Here is a 19,824-nt window from a genome sequence, read left to right on the forward strand (position 1 = left end):
CAATGTTTCACAATGTTTCGACAGATACAGTCGCTGCCTTTGCAGTAAACCCTGTGAAGCACTTTGAGACATTTCAATGGCATAATAAAGCAATATATCAAACGCAAAGATTCTTAAATATTCTCCTTGATAGAAATAATATTTGGTTAAAGATTTGCAATGAGTGTGTATTAAAAATAAAATATTTGAGTGTTTACTCACTTGTATGGAAACATTCACTTAACTCGCAGTAGTAGAAAAGTCTTATTTGAGATCATTGATTTATTTAAGGGAGAGGAAGGATGACCAAAAGCACTGAAAAAGAGTATATTTTTCTTCATCACAGCATCCTCCATGTCTTGACAAATACGCCTGGGGATCCATTTGCCTCGCCATCTTAAGCGTGTCTTGATTCAGTACAAGATTACCTCAGTGGATGAATGGGTCCTGCAATCCGAATGGGTTGGCCTTTACATTCGGAATCATGAATTGTCCAAATTCACAGCAAATGTTTCTTTTAATATCAGCTAGTCCCATATACAAGCTGTTGTTCTCAAGAACTCTAGAGGTCAGGAAATGAAGGATTCATTCCTGTCACTTTGTGGTCCAGAAAATATCAGGGTGATTCCCTGTTGCTGTGGACCATCACTTCCTAACAAACATCTCGGAGAAAGAGAAATTTTAAATGGTAACTCAGATTGCTCTGGGAGTCTGCTTAGGAGATCGACAAGCCAATAGTGATGCTTGTTAGGTCTATGACAGCAATTTGGGTTTCATATTACATTAAGTTTCACCCACAAAATATACAGTCAATTTATTTTTCAGTGTATTCTGTAAAGTGCTTTAAGACATCTCAAAGACATGATATATCAAATGCAAGGATTATTATCATTAAATCCATTTCAATTATACAGTACTTCACCGTACCTGAATAACTCTAGAGTCAGCAAGTTGGTTTAGGTAAATCAGTGTTTCGTGTCTGAGTTAGTGAAGAGACAATATAAGTAAAGGTTAGATTTCAGGTCCTTGTATATCGGCTTAACATAATGGATTTCAAACATGAAATTCCTGTAGGAATTATTCTAGAATCCTATAACAAACATAAATGGATATCCTATGAGTATATTTTGGTAAGCATGTTCAAAAGAGGTTTCTTTATTCATATCCACTAGCTTGATAATCTAGAGTTTTTTTAATGTTTCCAGGCTTGAATGAACTTTCGGACAGCCCTGTATCACTGGAGCTCGAACGCTGCAAATCACCCACCTCAGGTGCAGGTAATGTGTCTTTGTCCAGCATTCCTTATTATTGTTTGTGATTCACCATCATTGCTTCATTATTGCTGTCAGGGTATTCACATATTGCAAATCATTGACCACCTAAAACAATAGATTAATTTTAAATTAGACTCGGCAGAGATCAGACAGCAAGCAGATCAAATAGCAGAAATCTTTCCTGCCAATCAGTTAGCTATAGGAGTATTGGCCTCAAACACATCTACAGTTGCTGTGATTGAGTTCTGTTATTTAATGGTCAGGATAACTATTCTGCTCAACCCACTGCATGCACTTTCTGTCAGTCAATTGTCGAGTGGGTTTGACATTGAGTGGATGCTAATGGGGGATGGAGGCAAGTATGGGTTTTAGGGGAAACTAACATCTGCTATTAAGTTGAAAATGGAAAAGCATAATTATGATTTCCATAAGCTACTCACCGATAAACCATTTTAAATGCCTAAATATTATTTCAAGTGGAGAGAAGGGGCGTACTATTTTTAATAATTATTTTCTGCAGAGGCAGAATTATGAGGAGTGAAGAAAGTAGTAACATTTGCCTATTTAATTGAGAAGCTCCTTGAAGCTTGCTGCAAACATAATTTATATGCTCCACAATGCAGGTTTTTAAGATTAGCTCTGCATGTAAGTAGAATACTGAATATCTAATCCTGTCAGGATTAAGACACAGCTGGCTATGTGACGAGATTGGATATGTTGACACGCAACCTAAAGAACACTCTAAAAGTCTTCAAAATATCATCACATTAAAAGGCACTAGTTTTTATTAAATCAATCAACACTAGTGTTACTGTGCTGTATGTTTCATGACACATTACGACAGTGTTTTACAAGAGAATGCAAGCAACATACATGTGAGTTATGATAGGGCTGAGATGGATTAGGGCACAATGTGACATTAAGTACCCAATGTTTTACTGTGTAAATGTGGTAGTTCGCAATATATGGTGTGTATTCATCTGTATAAGCAGTCTTACCATTACCAAAAAAGTGAATTTTTTTCAAGAAGTTGAATGTACCACCCAAAATGTACTGCAAAACCTCTCGCTGTTTCCATTTTCTTGTTGCCCTTGTCAGAATAAGACACATTGTTGATGCAGTGAAACAGATTAATTCAATCAAATTCTATTTAAAATGATCTAAAACTCCATGTGAAAAGCAGCTTCAATAAAAGACTCGCCAATGAAATTTACATATTCCCTCCTCCGAACTAGTTCATGTTTGGCATATTTACATACCAAACTACATACATACATTTGCATACTATGGGGGGGTTCGTGCAATGTGCTGATTTATTTTTTATTATTCAGATTTATTATGCAGGTAAAATAGAAACTAATTTGTAATTAATTTGTAACATTCCTGCAAAGAATGAAAGCAATGGTCAGTCCCCATTTTCGTTTGATTGCTTAGATCAAGCTCCCCTCCTACCATCATATGTTATGTTAAATCAAATCCTGATGTATTTATTTGGAAAATTGAGAAGTTATTGATCTTTGTATTAAAAAGGTCAACAGTAGTTCATAGAACATCAGTAATTTAAAGCACCAAATGCATTCCTAGTTATTTATTAATTATGTAATTGTCACACACAAATATATACTGCATTGTGACAACAGGCTGGCAATAGTTGAGGAATCGGACACAATGATTCCTTGGGGTGACACAACAGCTAACATATCACATGGGTTCTTAGACTATATTCTTTAAACTTCTCAATTGTCTGAGTCTACCATTATGTTAGTAAGTATTATTCTGACCTTCCATCTTTGCAGTGTTAACCTTTTTCCAATTACAAAGCCCAAACTGATTATTTTTTTATAAAAGCTTGTCAATATATTTGACAGGTTCAATAGCATCATATTGATAAGTGTGAGGGTATTGCCATATTTGGAGTAAGTAAAATGGTTTTAGCAATCTCTTTTCCAAACTTCTGAAAGTAGCAATATTCATGACTGCCTTTCTAAAGCTCCCACGCACAATGTAACTAATTTGTATTTCAGATCTTTTCTCATTGTTCAGTTACTCCCAGAATCTAAAGCAATTTTCTGTTAAATGTGATTGTGTTCTGGGCAGAAAATGAGTCATTGTCCATTTCTATTTCTAGAAATAATAATAATCCTTGCATTTGATATAGCGACTTATCACGTAATTCTAAGACATCTCAAAGTGCTACACAGAATATACTGTAAAGTGCATTGACTATATATTTTGTGGGCAAAACGTGGCAGCCAATTGCACACAGCAGTGTCCCACAGTTGTGGATTGAGTGGCCAAATTATTTTCTATTTTTATGGAATTATTACCCCCGGAAAAGCGATCCACCAATCGACTAAGAACTGGGTTCTTACTTACTGCTCGGTAAACAGGCGTGTGGAGTGAGGAAACTTGTCCAATGTTTCGCCCTGCTGGGAATCAAACCCAGATCCTCTCAGCTGCGAGGCGAGTGCGCTACCCTCTAAGATAGAGGACTCCAAATGCTGATTGTTTTTTTAAAAAACTCTTTTCCACTAATGGCATTAAACATTTTAGTAAAAAGATTTCATTAAAAACAATATCTTCCTCCCCTCCCCCTTGAGAGAAACCAATAACATTTCACTAAACTCACACGTAAACTTACAAAGCATATCAGTAGACTATTTGAACATGCGGAAGGCAGGCATCACAAACCAGCGTTATTCTATTCTCACAAGAAGTTCACAAGTTGAGGGATCACTGAAAATGAGATTGTAGAAGTTTAACAACTGTGTGCCACTTTCACTGGATTTGGAAATCTGAGTACATTGATCTCCAAGTACAGTGATCTAACAATGAGAAATTCAATATACCCGAATCCACACTGTTAAAGTTGTCCAAATTGTGGTGTCATCTGTCAAAAGTTAAACCTTCTCCTTCCTTATTCCAGTAGTAGTGCAGGCAATCCCACATACTTTTCCTTTATCTGCCCCTAACATTTCACCATCAGTCACTGGCAAGTTCCATAGCTGCAATTGTGTTATCAGGCCATAACTTAATCTTTCTCTGGGTATGTTTCATTCTCGTCTACATACAGCTCGAGTCCTGAGAAATTATTATCCATTTTCCACTAATTTCTCTTATTTTTTGAAAGAATGTGCATTTTTATCACATTAAAACATCTCAAAGTTCTTCACAGCTAATTACTGTATGTTATAGTGACTCAAAGCAAACATAACAGCTATCGCCATCATTGCCCCACAAATAACTGTGAAATGAGTGATATAGTTAATCTGTAAAATTGTTGGCTTGGAGAAGAGAAGAAAGCTTTGGAACATATCATGAGATCTTTAGTGTCCATGTGAACAGGCAAACTCGGGATAACATCTCATCTCATGTAGTGTCAGTCTAATCTAACATTGGGCTTGAACCCATTATCTAACCCAGAGCCAAATGAGCCATCAACTCAGCTACACTGATATGTATTCCTTTAACCAAGCATAAGTGTAGTGTCTAGAACATTAAGTGTACTATGGCAATATCAGTGCTACTCTAATATCTAACACAACAAATATTTTCAAATTAGAATCAAACTTCTCTATCTAAAAGACTCCTGTTAGCAAAAGTGATGAGCCCTCAAAATCAACCAGTCTTACTGTTTCTTACCCACTATAACTGTGGATAATGATGATTTAACACGACATTGCAGTGGAACCTACAGTTTCACTTCATTCAAATATCACACACAAAATGGTAATTTTTTCAGATGAAAAAGAAAGCAGCCACATCAATGAAGTGAACAGCCACAAGAAAAATAGTTTGAAATTAATTTACAGTCTGGTGTGATAGATGCTTATGTTTATGATGTTTTCTGAATTTGTTGACCTGAGTGCTACCTTACAATTTATTTGTTAATATAATTTGTGCACAGCATAGTTTAAGTGGCTTCAAGTCATTTCTGTTTTGGCTAATTGGATGGTTTTAAAGTTATTGGCGGGTGTTGATCTTCTTAGCATCATCCCCAGCTTACTCTTCTGTGACTTTCCGTTTGATAGATTTCTCAACTTGCTTCAGGCTTCTTTTGCAGATGGGTTCTGATCAATTCGGATACATTCAGTGCCAAACCATTGAACTCCTGCCTTCTCTATATTGATCGTCATCCTAATTTAGAACTGAGTTCATTAATCTCACCTGAAATCATGTGTAGTTCCTTTGCAGTTGTAAGTATGAGAGTAATGGATCTTAAATTGCTTAGGGACATCATTCTTATTATAATGACTTCCATGATGATGCTAAACAGATCTGGAGAAGAATATATTAGGCACTAAAAACAATCATGAACTGACTCTTCGTTGACACTTTTTGAGATACTTTTTCAAATGTAGCTTTTTTTTAAAATCCATAATATCGTATCATTCTTGATGGTCTATTTCTCCAAATGTTGATCTTACATTGATAAAGAAGGGGTAGATATTTTTGCCACATGCTCTGCACTTTTCAGTCGTTAGCCTTGATGTTTAAGTCTGACCGATCAAAAAGACTTTTTTTTCTGAAAGCCCGTGCCAATATATCATGAAATGCATTTTCCATTTGAATTAAAGTAAGATGTGAAATTATTGTACTCAATGCTTTCACTAGATGACTAATTTCTTTATATGTTCGAGAGTTGGTGGTTATTCCCTTGTGATCCAGGATTCAATGGAAATATTAACACGGATTGCTGAATATCATTATTTCCTACCTCACTGTTACTTTCATATCTGCTAATATTACTTGGTAATTTTTATGTTGTTGTCAAAGTCAAATATTTTTACAATATATGGTTTCAATATTGCTTCTTCAGCTTTCCATCTCATTGTTTTAGTTCTGAATTCAAAGTTATTGCTGCAGTATGTTCCTGAAGTTAATTTAATTTCCTGAATTCTGTTCACTCTAAACATATTATATTTTCTTTGCACCCCTTCTTTATAATCCCCAAAGGCATTTCTCTCATTTGATTATTCATAGCTTATGCATCTTTTGGTTATTCTATGCCTCACTATTTGCATTTCTGTTTTTTCCCCCTCTCTTTGAAGCTCATGGGACGATCTCCTGACATGAAAGGCGCTATACAAATGTAATTTTGTTGTTCTTCCTCATAGATGTTTGTGTACTTCTCTATCTACCCAAGTGTTCCTTTTCACATTAATGGAGTTAATTATAGGCATCATTATTATCTAGTCTTCAGGAATATCTTTCCATCCACGAACACTAATCCTCTATGATTAATTTATCTCTCAGCTTTCGTCAACATGTTCTAAGACCAGATCTGCCATTTTGTGAAGGATTCTTTCCTTCATTGTCGCTGCTCCATCTGTATTTCCACCATCCTTTGGTTGCAATATAAATTACTGTTTTCTATCTGTTGTCAAGCTGATAAGGTTGCTGCATCTTCTGGGAATCTTTCCATTGGCAGCACTAAACATGAAACCCACTAAACATTGATTTCTTATTTCCTCTAAATAAGCCTGACATTCTACAGGTTGATTATAATTTGATCTAAGTTGTGTTTCAAACATTTCTGCTGTGTTATACATTTATCTCTTTTTTCACCTAATTAGATTATAAGGAACCTTTTTTTTCATTGTATCCCTGGTGTAGCAGTTGTTGATGTTATTCTGTTTGAACTCTGTATCTCCAATATCATGATCATTTCATTTGCAGAACTGAGATATGCAACCACATTTCTAACATTCCTGTTTAAAGCTTGTTCAACTTGTACTGTCTTTCAATAATATTATAAAATGAGTTCTCAGTGTTTTGAAAACAACATTCTACTCATCAGAAATTGAATTGGGAGCTTCAGATGTTGTCATTTATATTGGCATCATAATAGCAGCACTTACAGAAGTCTGCACTCTTCCACTAATTCGTGACTAATAACCTTTTGCACTGACACACACAGCACACTGCTGCTCCTAATTGATGTTTTTGTCCAACATGGTGACTCCATAATTTGCATTATTACCTATTTCACGTAGCCTAGCTATATTCTAGATATAACCATAGCAAACAATGAAAGTTGTTCCTGGCTTTCTTTCAATGTCTTTATAATTCAAACAACCTTTTCATTTTACTTGTAAAGACCAGTAAAGATGTACACTTCTTATCAAGTTATATGCCCTGGTTTCATACACCCCTCTCCACTATTGCCTGTTGAATCCCACTATTGATTACAACTTCTAGGATTAATGCCTGGGCTTGAATGTTTCAGCTTGTATTTGACGTCATTGGCCTCAATATCTAATGGTCAATATTTTTTTGAAGTCATGCACTTTGTTCCAGCTCCGTGGCTTCACTCCAATGATTCCCTACATGGTTAATTCTGCATCTAAAATATCAACCTTTTCTGAGATGTCCATTTCTCAAAGAATGATCTAATGCAACTGAAACAGGTTTAGATAATTTTAGTGACAAGATTCAGACCATACCATCATGAAGTATCCCTGAAATAGTTGATTTGACAGGTGAGGGTTTGAGGGAGGAAGAACAAAGATTGTTTTAGATCTGAATAGATTGTATTCATTTTTTACCTTCAAGACCATTAAGTGTCGGGCATGTTGAACTCAGTAGGTGTGGTGTGGCATAGATGAGAGGATAATAGGGTCAGAATCTCAGGATATAAATATGTATAACCTTGTGTGATAGGTGCTGGAGAATGTTATCTTTTTGTACCTGGAGAATAATGGAAAGTAATTTATTATATGAGACCCTTCATCTCTAACATTATAATACATTCAACCTTCGAAACAACAATGGCAACTTGCTTTTATATAACGCCCCTCACACAGGGTAGCGTCCCAGAGCGAAACAATACTTTACATTCTACTTTACTGAAGCAATCATCTGTCATTTATAAAGTTTGGATGTAATGTGTTTCCTCATGTCTAAATGCTCATTAGTTAGTAAAAAAACAATATTGCTTGGTTTAGAAAAAAGATTTAGACACATAATTGCACTCTCATGGGTTACTGTGTATATGCATAAGATAAATCATCTTGAAATAATGTCGGTCCAAAAGTGACTGAGGTCATTGTAAACACAGCAGATTTAATCTGCATAGTTTAATACTAATGGTTTGTCTTTTTTAAATTGTCTTATCTAATGCATCTGAATTTTTTCAATTAACCTTGAGCGTTCCTTCCATTTGCAAATATCATGCAGAGACAACAGCAAGTAAACGACAAAGTCAACTTGGTGGACATCACAATAATGGTGAGTTTATATTGCAGAACTGTTTCAAGAGCCAGTTTTGCAATAGAGCTTCAAGGCCTCAGTGCCGCAGACATTTACCCGTTTGTACTGAGGAAGCAGTTTCCATAGCTCCCAGAATAATGGCTTTTATTTAGTCACTATTTCACATCTTCTGTCTATCAGTGACTAAGGAAAGGCTATATGCAATTAATAAATTGTAAACATAGCGTTGTTGTACCACCATCTCTGCGACTAGCAGTATGTGTACGAAGGGACTGATGCTAGTGTTTTTCAGATAGAACAAGAGTTACGATTCTGACACTTCATTAATGCTACCACTGATCACTCCTTAGTTGTGTAGCGCAAACATCACACACTCACTGCTAATGGGAGAAGGAAATGCAACACATGGTTTGCCTCGATTAAACTATTAGAAACTGAACACCTTAAATATTTAGCTTACTCAATTAGTTAAAACTAGTCGTACCCGTTGCAGCTACGCTTGCAACCAAAGGATCCAATGTGGAATGTAGATTTCAGTGATACCACTCACAAACCATTTAACATGCCATAAACACAGTGTATACACCTTAAGCAAAACTGTCATACGTGTGTGATGAGCTTGTTTAGGTCATAGCTCATCAACTATAGGAGGCCATATTATAGGCCATATTCCCCCCCCAAAATATGGCCGTGACACTCCCCCTTGCAAGACCTTTCCGAGGAGGTATAAATCGATGAGGTACATAACATTTATCAGTTATTGCGTTATTGGCAGACAGGTGTGAGCTATGCTGGGATCACTCTCTTTCTCAGCTCCTGGTGCTTAGTCAGTCAGACGTCAGGCCTCAGGCTTCACTTTAACCTTCTCTCCTCCCTCCTGACACACTCACACACACACACACACATAAGCTCATATAACCTTTCCCCTCCCACCTCCCTCCCCCAAAAAACCCTCTCTCACCTCTTCACTCTTACCCTCAAGAGATTATGGGACTCAGCATATTATTTTTGGGTGGGGGGAGATTTAATTTTAAAAATGTAGCATTTAATTATTTTTCACCACTCCCTTCCTTCCCTCTCTCTGTCCCTCTCCCGATATATCTCTCTAGAAGGGTGTGTGATTTCCTTTGTCATTACTTTGTTGCAGAATACCATGCAAACCTTATATTTTTGGCTTAATTAAAGCATTTTTTTAATATAGTTCATCAATGATAGGAGATTTCCCCCCAAAACATATGACCGTGACACTCCCCACGCAAGACCTTTCTGATGAGATATAAAACATGTCCCTACGTCAATCGGTTATTGCGTTCTAAGTGGACACCCAGACAGACATTTCATCTTTATTTGTATAGATAGATGAGAAATCCTTTGTATTTAGTAGTCACCAATTATTTGGGTCTAATTTGCAGTGCTTCTAAACAGATTTCTTAATCAGAATGATAATTCTACCGCACATTTGATGTTTTAGAAATTTTATAATTGTAGATTTCTTATTTTTTTAAATGTCAAGAAATAGATTTATTGTAATAATAATGATTGTTTGAATATAACTGAAACATAAATTATCCTTCACCGGTGTATGTATGTGATAGACTAACTTGTTTTTAAAGAACAATCCAAATTGAGAAGAGTTTTTCCCAATGTCCTAGCCAATAATCCTCTAGATTAATTGTTCATTCACCACATGTCTGCTCATGGGATCTTGCTGGTGCAAATGGCTGCCATTTTGTCTACAAATACAGTCATTACACTTGACAGTAATTACCTGCAAAGTGCTTCAAGACATTTTGATAAGGCGCTGTAAAAATGCAAGCCATTTCTTGCTTCTCTATGTCCAGATGGAATTTTGTCCCAAAACAGTACTGAGACAAAAACACTGATGTCCTCATCGTGACAGAACTGCAAATATGTTCTTTTACAGAAATATTACTGTTTATGAATAATAATTAATTTTGAAAGGTAATATAGTGTCTTTCACGCTTCATAGGATATACTGTATATCGCATGCTGTTGCCGAATGCAACAGCCAATTTGTGCACAGCAATGTTCCACAATTAGCCATGATGTGAATGACCAATTTTTATTTTGAGGACTCTTTTTCAAATAGTGCCATAGGATCTTAACATCACTCGCACAGACAGACAGTACTTTAGTTTGACATCTCAACTTACTTCCAACAATCCAGCTCACTCCCTGCACTGCATTGAAATGTCAGCCAAGATGATGTGAGTTCAAAGTTTCAACGTGGGGCTACAACCCATAACCTTCAGGCAAGAATGTTACTAGCTGAGCTAGGCTGACACCCAAAATGAAAATTTCCTGGAGCCATTCTCATTTTTTTTCTCCCTACCCAGTGGAAAATACACAGTGCAACATGCAGCTTTGCTAATTGTTGTTCCATTCAAATGCTCGAGCCATTCCATTCAAATGTCTACAAATACAAGTTTTGGGGAAAAAAATTTTTGTGCATATAACAGTCGCAATTAAGTCATTACTTGTTCTTGCTCTTTTCTGCATTTACACACCTATAGATGCAGAATTAAAAATTCCATCCCTTATGTTACCATATTTGCAGAGAACACTTAAAAAAAAAAACTACTTACTGAGGTATTTAGAATTTAGGGGTTTATATGTTAAGATATTGGCAAAGCCATTTTCAGCCAACAATTTGTTGTCCAATTTTTTTGATGGATGGTTTGAGCCTATTCTTGGCCCAAACAAATCTCCAGACGTTTTTCAACCTCACCGATGCTTATTCAGTGTCCGGGGGTACAAAAAAATTCAACTTTTTTAAACAAGAGGGGTTGTTATAATGGGAAGAATGGTCCAATGGAGAAGTGAAATTAATGGGGCCAAAGGGAAATTTTACTCCTCACAGTGTCCTAGTTGATGGCTGACCACTGATGAATACCGCCAAATTCATCAAAGTGATTAAATGAGAAGCAGCCCACAACAACTGTTTAACCTGTTGTTCCACCATTTCAGTACTGCTTGATGGGGTTACCAATTTAACTCAATCTTTAAAGAAGCTATCCTTTGGACTTTGTTACAGATTATCAGACGTACTGCCAGTTTTGTAATTGGTGCTAGCAACTGCACTACAGTCACCTTAAGCACAGTGGGTCGAATGGTCTCTGCTGAAATATCTCCCATTTGGAATCATTGTCCAGGTTATGATAGAGACTCAACAAAATTCTTTGTACATCAGATTGGGATGTCAGCTAATGATTGACCTGTTCATAATAAATCATCGATTTTTTTTGTTAAAAAGGGCTTTAATTTACTTTAATGTTTATTTTGTCACATAAAATCTATTTTAAAAAAAGGTTTATTCATTCAGGGAAACGTTTTTGAACCACATGAACACTTGAGCTTAAAAAATACTAGAGTTAAAGGCATTGTCTAACTTTAGAGAGAAATCAGTGCTCAGAGTAAGTCTTCACAAAGAGCTTAAGCCTTTCAAAATTGAAGACTGTATATCTGTTAATTTAACCCAACATGTAATTCCCTGGGGATAACGTTGGGCAAAAGTTATTTTTAATTGTATGTCTTTGTTTGCATTAGCATTCATGAAGTATTTCCAGTTTAATAGATTTTTTTGTTTTTATAAATTCCTGATTTCTTCACCTGTGGGATTGGACAGTGAGCTTCAGAAGAAACGTCTTAATGTTATTTAATTTCAGATGAAGTTCTGTGTACTTTTTTTTCTAGCATGCTAGCAATGCATTATTTTATGGGTTGGATTTTAAATATACTACAATATATTATGCAGCATACAACACCAGGTGATAGTTAACAAGAGGCTCACAATTTATTCCTAAACTGGGCATATCATTGATATCCATTGAATACTAAGAATTAGATTACAGAACCTGTTGTATCTGAATCTATACAATACTCATTTGCTGGTTCAAATACCTGTTTGGTTTAAGTTCTGAATTAGCAAATGTAAACTGTGCTCGTAATTTTGTGTCAAGACTAAAAAATACAATTAACCGCTTGAAATTACATCTCATAGAACATATTCTTAGTGATGAATCAAAAAGCCAGTAAAAAAATCTGAACAATATCAGAATTATGTTTTCAGATTGTAAATAGAATAAATGGAATCTTGTTGTTGTTGTTGTAAATATTTCCACTTGATTAATTGAAAGTAACTTTGCAAGTAGTGCTAGGATGCATGTTCACACGTCAACTCCACATCACAAGGTCCTAATCTCATTCGAGCCAGACACTTCACTTCAAGAACATTTTTACCCACCTCATCACCAACTCAAAAGCACAATGACCAACAGCTTAGAAGCAGGTCACTTAACAGTCCTTGCCCAAAAAATGCTGCAAAGCAAAACCAGAGAACTAGAACAGGAGATACCGGTTAGTAAATGAAAATGTAACCAAAGGGTAGAGAAAGTATGCTTTATAATAGATGAAATGCCAAACTAGCTTATATTTCTCTCCAACTGTTTCCAGCTTTGGTAATGTATCCGATGATGGGTTTTGTTTGCTTACAATATACATAGTCACTACACTTCACGGTAAATCCTGTGAAGCACTTTGAGATATCCTCCTGGTGTGAAAGGTGTTATATCAAATGCAAGGTCAATTTCGGCTTTGCCTGGATTTCATAATTTAAAAGATCTTCAGTTTACAATGGTGAACATGAAATTCATAATTAGGAGTAGGTGGAAAACCTATGCACATCGAGATATACTATTACAGTCCACATGTGACTTTGTCACTAGTGGGTTGTGAAGTTTTCACCACTCATGGGATACATTACTGAGCTAGAAGTGGGATTCACATTGAAGTTAAGATGAGGTAGTCGCCTCACTCCCCCTGCACTCTCAAGTTGAAGAGGACATCAGAGATGGATTTGGAGAAGGTAAGTAAAATAATTGGCACCTAACACTTTTATATTATTCAAGTAGCGACTTCATATTTTACTAATTCTATAACTAAATATTTATTTTAAGTACCAGGTGTTGTGAGTGGATACTGTGCTTTGGTTGCATAGTAACTGATCTGTTCCATTGACTTTTTTTTTCCACAGTAATAAAAGAAGTGGTTTTATAGCCATTGTGTCATATTAAATTAACAATGAAAATATTTTTTTCATCCAGTGTGAATTTATGTACTTCATTTGGTGATATTTGACTTGCAGAGTATGAGTGCCAGTCAGCTTGTCATTTATTTGGATTGCAAAGTTATCCTATGTTAGTGTGCAACAGCTATTATTATTTAATCAAAATTAAGGAATGATTGTGAATTTAACATCTGAGTAGATTGGTGCTAATCATCATTAATACTGGTTTATCTGTTTCACTCATGAGAAAGATGAATATGACAAACTCATATGTGTGGTGTTCACAAGTGCTTGTATTTGTTTTGAAAAAGGCTTTCATGTGCAATATCCTACCATTTTCTTTTCCTATCATTGTATACAAATATATAGCAACATGCTAGTAATTGATTGAGATGTTGGGCTTGCCTAGAGCTGTCTGTCCATTGATTCTGCTTGCAGTCAGTACACATCTTTAGTTGCAGGTGTTAGAGCGGTGCTGTGTTCTCTATCTTTCTTCTCACTTCTATAAGTTGAATGCTTCCTTTTTGGATGTTCTATGAAGTTATAACTTTAGTTGTCTTGCTCTCAGAAAGCATATAAGAATATAAAAAAATAGGATTGGGCCATTCAGCCCCTTGAGCCTTTTCCACGATATGATTAGATCACAGCAGAACTTTTAATTGCATTTCTTAGTACTTTTACTGTATCTGTCTATCTCCCATTTAAGGATTCTAATTCATTTTGCATCTGAGGCCTTTTGGGGAAAATGTGTATTCTCCATTTTCACAACCCTTTATGTGACATTATTTCTTATTTTACCTTATCCAACCTTGCTCCAGGTCTCCATCTTTTGGATCCCTTTTACTGCAAAGGAAGTGCCATCCTCTATCTCGCTTTATTACTTTAAATATCTCAGTCAGATCACACGGTAACCTTCTCGACTCAAGGAATATAAACCAAGTTCACGCAGCTTCCCAGCACAGCTAAACCTCTTTAGCCTGGTATTTATCTGGTGAATCAATCCTAGATGCCCTATTTCTACCTTCAAATCTTCCTATTATTATTCCAGAATTCAGAGCACTTTGGAAGAATAAAATTAATGGAACTAAAATGTTTCCACTTATTACATTTAATATGCTAGACTGAAAACGATCAGGATCGAGAGGTTTGTCAAACTGAAATTCCGCTAGTTCACTTTTTTTTAATTTTGTATAAATCCATTTGTTTCTCTCCTTCACTGACCTCTAGTCTTCCCTGAACCTCTGATATCAATTCCTCCTCCATTGTAAAGACTAGAGTCAAATATAAATTTAACAGCGCTGTCAGGTAGTTATCTTCCACTGTTATACCTGCTTCTAATGCCCCCTCCTCCTTTACTGCTCATTGTGTTCATAAAAACCTTTGCTACTATCCTCGATACCATCTGAAAGTTCTGTTTATACACTCTGTTTGCCCTCTGAATTATTTTCTTGGTCTCTTTTTGTTACTCTCTATATCCTTCTCAATCTCCAGTCCTGCTGCTGTCTTTTTCTGGGTGTAATTTTTGTTTGTTTGATACATTTGATAAGCATATGATTAGACAATGGTTGCTTCAAACCAGAAATACAATCTTTTGCCTTTCATGTGCCTATTACTCACTACTTTTAATAGATTCTACTGTTGTCAGTTGATTTACCAATTAACAAGTCCTCTAATCTTATTTTAGTCAATTATTTCCTCATCCTTTCAAATTTGGTGTTTTTTAAGTTCACACCTTTGCTGGTGACCCTCCATTCTCTCTCTGAAGTCTGATACTATATTTAACCATGGTAGGGTCACTATCTCCAAGAAGCTTCCTTACCACCAAATTGCTGACTATTCAGTGAATCTATCCTCATCCTCACCTACAAGGCCATTCATGGCCTTGCTCCCTCCTACCTCTCCGACCTACTATCCCCCTAATTACCTGCCCATACTCTCCATTCCTCTGGCTCCGGTCTGCTCCACATCCTCCGCCCCAACCGCCCTACCATCGGTGGCCTTCAGCCTCTCAGCCCCTAGGCTCTGGAACTCCATCCCCCAGTGCCTTCGCCTTGCTTCCTCCCTTTCCTCCTTCAAGGCCGGTCTCAAGACCTTTCCCTTTGACCGTGCCTTCAGCACCCCTCTCGACTTTCTACCCCCTCCTCGCTCCCTCCCTTCCCTCCCTTCACCCTGACCATTTCCCCCCTGCTCGGGTCCTGACCCAACTGTCCAGCGCCTTGGGACGTCCTCCCGACGTGAAAGGCGCTCTATAAATGAAATCTTGTTGTTGTATTTCTGGCTCATTAGGCATAACTAAGTTGAGTGTGGCCTATTTAATTGTTTGTATTGTCTTGATCTGAAAGGGTTATCGCTATTACTACTAATTCTGCGACTGCAGATCCAGTGTTTTTAAATATCCAATGTCCTCAGATGGTTTGAGTACCCAATTTACATTTACAATATGTTTTTGCCCATGTTACGCTCAATCTGTCTTGTTCACTGAATGCAACTGGTTGATTGATATGTTGAGCATGCACACTGCAGTCTGTCCAGCATTTTTTGCCTGCATACCCACCAGAATTCAATGCACTTTAATATAAGGTGCAGTGAAAAACATTTTTTTGCACGCTTTCTTGCATATTTCATTTTCTAGAATTAACTATTTTTTTTCTTTCTGTTGTTTCAGTAAAAGGACCAAGAAAGTTAAGTCTGCCGACAGATCTTAAGACTGATCTTGGTACGGTAGGCGAAAGCTGACAGTTTCAGTTTTGTTTTGTTTACTTGGGTTGGGGTTGAGCAAATCTCACCAAATTGAACCAGCCCAAAGTAAACTAGTTTGGGTCTCTTTGAGGAACTTACATCATCCCAAAAATAAATTGTCTTGGACATTATATGTCCTCTACAGAGCCACAAGCCACCAGTTTATTTTGAGTCAGCTGGTTCTTTTTGCTCATCTCTAACTTTTCCCTCTTTGTTTTACCTGTTTTTTGTGTGTTCTGTTTTGTTCATTTAAATAATTTGGTTTGTAATATTTTTTGAAAGAAGAAAGTAATTTCTTTTGCTGGCCTTCAGAAGCCCAGTGTTTATAATTGTCAATTCTTTAACCTGCAAGTAGTTGCTTGCATTCCATTCAGTTTTGTCCTAAAGTTCAAGATATTTTAAAATACTGGGCATCCACATGGAAGGGAGAATAGAGTATTCCCATAGTGAAGCACAAGGCAAATCCTCTTAAAACTATGCTGCTTTGTGAATTTTATTTTTCCCCCACAGCTTTTTTTCTTAAAGAAAAATGTAAATCCCTTGACCACTTAGCTTAATTTTACTCAAAAGTATTTCATTGCACACCTGGAACCTTGTAGCTTTTAGAACCACTCCTATCCATTTCTGTAGGATCCAATGAAACCTTGTTTAGGGTTATCTATATTTTCCTTTGTTTCTTATTCCCCCATTGCTTCCAACGATAAATAGAAAGGAGAATCTGAAATCCACAACAGTGTAGGAATACTTTTGGTAAATGCTGAGTAGCTATTTTAAAAAAATCAACATTGACCTGTTTCAAGTCCAGTACAACTGATTTTCTTCAATACTATCTGGAGAATAAAATCTAATACAAAAGCAATTAGTTCAGAGAGTCGTGTTTACATTGCCTAAAATAAAACATATTCCCTTCATAAACAGCTATCTGCTATGCTGAATGCAGTAACAAGAACTGTTTTCATTTCTATAAGAGGACATGTACATTAAAACACCTCAAAGGGGCTCAATGTACATTTTTAAAGGAATTTTAAAACTACTTCATGGTAACTAATATGAATACAAGAACAAATTCCACTTAAAACAACTTTCATCCACGTGAGGATTTTCTGTGAGTTCACTTTCTGTTGGAAATGAAGGATTTTTAAAAAAATTTCCCCCCTTCCCTTTTTCAGTTTTTCTCATACCACTCGCTGTCAGGCACCCTAATGAGCAGGCAAGCACCCAGCTAACCAGACTTCTGCCAATTTTGCTTTGTAAAAAGACCGCTAATAGGTATAGAAGACTGACTGGGGGTATTTGGTACTCTCCTTTACATCATATAATAATTTTCTGTTTTGCAGGAAAAAATGTCAGTGAAGCCAGGCTGCCTTGTGCACGCACATTAATAACATGTAGTCTATGCAACCACTGCCATGATGGGTTCATTGCCTACTTTTAAGAGAAGAATGTGTCCTATTTCAGGTGGTGTGCCCAGGATTTTCCCAATGAAGTAACTGAAGTGACTACAGAGGACTTATTTCTGTTGATTGGTAAAGTTAGCAACCTTGCTCGTGTGCTCATAATGGGGAAAAATCCCATTATAAACAGATACCATCAAGATTGGTAACTTCACCAACCAGCAAAATTTCACCCCCATATGAATTGGTGGAAAATGTTGTAGCCCAAATTAACTCACCATCAACCAGAGGAGGAAATCAGATTTTAAAATGGTTCCCTTTAAAGCAGCATCAAATCACTATCAAAATAAGCCTAAGGAAACACTTTATTTTCAGTACCACGTGGATGTTGCAGTGAGTAAATTCAGTCAAAAGATAACAGTTTTACTGCAGGAATCTTGCTCTCCAGGGTCTGTGAAAAGTTCCTGTTTAGAAGTGAGACCAACTGGTTCAAGGAACTCAGGGAAAGCTTTTGAGAAGACTAGAACAATTTGTGAAGGTATGTTATGTGGTACTGATTTGTCAAATTGAATGAAGTCAAATGTAATCCGTCAAAGTGGAATATTGTTTTATGTCATGAAAAGTGGAGCAGAAATTAAGGCATTATAATTGGTATCCACAGTATTTTTTGTGTTTGTGAAATGAGAAATTAAGCTTGGGATCACTAGGAAATAACACCCTCCTGAAAGGTCTGCATGTGTGTGGGTCAGGTGGAGGCAGGGTCTATTGTCAAATTGTCTGTTAGCACTCACTGTCAAGACTCACATAAATAATGGTCATTTAGACAAGGTATCAGAGACAACTTTCCCTTGTACCTCACCCTGATTGTTAATGTTTTATACTTCTACAGGGAGAAATAGCAAATCACAATATCTTAGAAACAAAAGGGTGACACTTTGGACATTTGATAATTGCACTTCGTGATAATTGTCACGAAGGCATCAAAAAGTCACTTTCATCCCATAATAATAGAGCCATGCCAAGATTGCAAAAAGTCATTATACATTTGCCTGGAAATAGCCTTTGCACTAAGCAATTGCAATCTACAGTGAATTCTGTGAAGCGCTTTGAGACATTTGCTGATGTGATAGGGTACTAGATCAAATAGAAAATATGGACCAATGGATCATTTATCCAATTTAGTGCACTGCCATTGGAGCAATCTGAGTGTTCTGCTATGGGCCAGTGTATTCATATTCTTAATACTAATAATAATACTTGTAGTCTCCATGGATTTTGATTCATTGATCTACCATGTTTTGCATTATTAGAGGACTTGTCATGGTGTTGCAGTGTAAAATGCTAAGCAAGTGCACTTGCCCAGCTGAACCCTATAGTTCTGAAAAGTTATGAACTTCTGTCAGGTCTGACCCAAGTCTCGAAAGCGGTGTTTTAATTTTCATCGTTACTTTCAGCTGGGAATTCTGAATACATTTATTATGAGTACAAGAGCTTTGGTGGAGAATTTATTTTCACCTTTAGGGTGACTAGTCATTAAGAGTTACATAACAAAAAGGCTTATAAAAGACACATGAATCTATACAGAATTATTTTCAGTATCAGTGTGTATGCAATTAATTATTTTTTGTTGTGACAGCGGCTTGTCATCAACTTCATCTTCACGCAAGCAAACTGACATTTTTTCTTTTAAGTGTCGAATACTGCAATGCATGCTTGCTGGAGTCTACCTCTTGGCAATCATTAAAAATAACAATCCCTTTATTTATTTATAATGACAGACACCGCTGACTCATGTACGCCTGTTGACTTGGATGATGAAAATAAATAGCAAAGCTAAATGGTGTCCATAGGGCCTGTACAAATTGACGAAGAAAGTTATCTGGCCGAATATTTTTCAGTTTCAAGAAGCTCATGACTTTTTATTTCAGCTTTTCTATAGAAAGATAAATTCTATGAATGTATTACTATTGCATCACATCTTTCATTCAAGCTTCCGTCATTTAACTCAAGAAGGTTTGAAAATGTGCAAGGGTAAATTCTGCACTATTTCTTCATGGAATTTTTAAATTAAAAAATCAATTTCTTAAATAGTAACTGGAAGTTCTTGGACCTAGATCATGCCTGTCATTTCAGATTTCAC

At 36.4% G+C, this 19,824-nt stretch overlaps 1 protein-coding gene across 4 annotated transcripts in view; it reads left to right on the plus strand.

Moving 5' to 3' along the window:
- stxbp5l (syntaxin binding protein 5L) overlaps positions 1 to 19,824 on the plus strand; it is a 191,449-nt gene that overhangs the window by 148,878 nt on the left and 22,747 nt on the right. For all 4 annotated transcript variants that reach the window (XM_007908718.2, XM_042334522.1, XM_042334520.1 and 1 more), the window contains one exon: positions 1,185 to 1,250. In XM_007908718.2, coding sequence (XP_007906909.2) covers positions 1,185 to 1,250 — 66 coding nt within the window. The remainder of the gene's footprint in view (positions 1 to 1,184; positions 1,251 to 19,824) is intronic.

The sequence above is a fragment of the Callorhinchus milii genome, unplaced genomic scaffold, assembly GCF_018977255.1.
Source record: "Callorhinchus milii isolate IMCB2004 unplaced genomic scaffold, IMCB_Cmil_1.0 Scaffold4, whole genome shotgun sequence".
Classification (NCBI taxonomy): Eukaryota; Metazoa; Chordata; class Chondrichthyes; order Chimaeriformes; family Callorhinchidae; genus Callorhinchus; species Callorhinchus milii.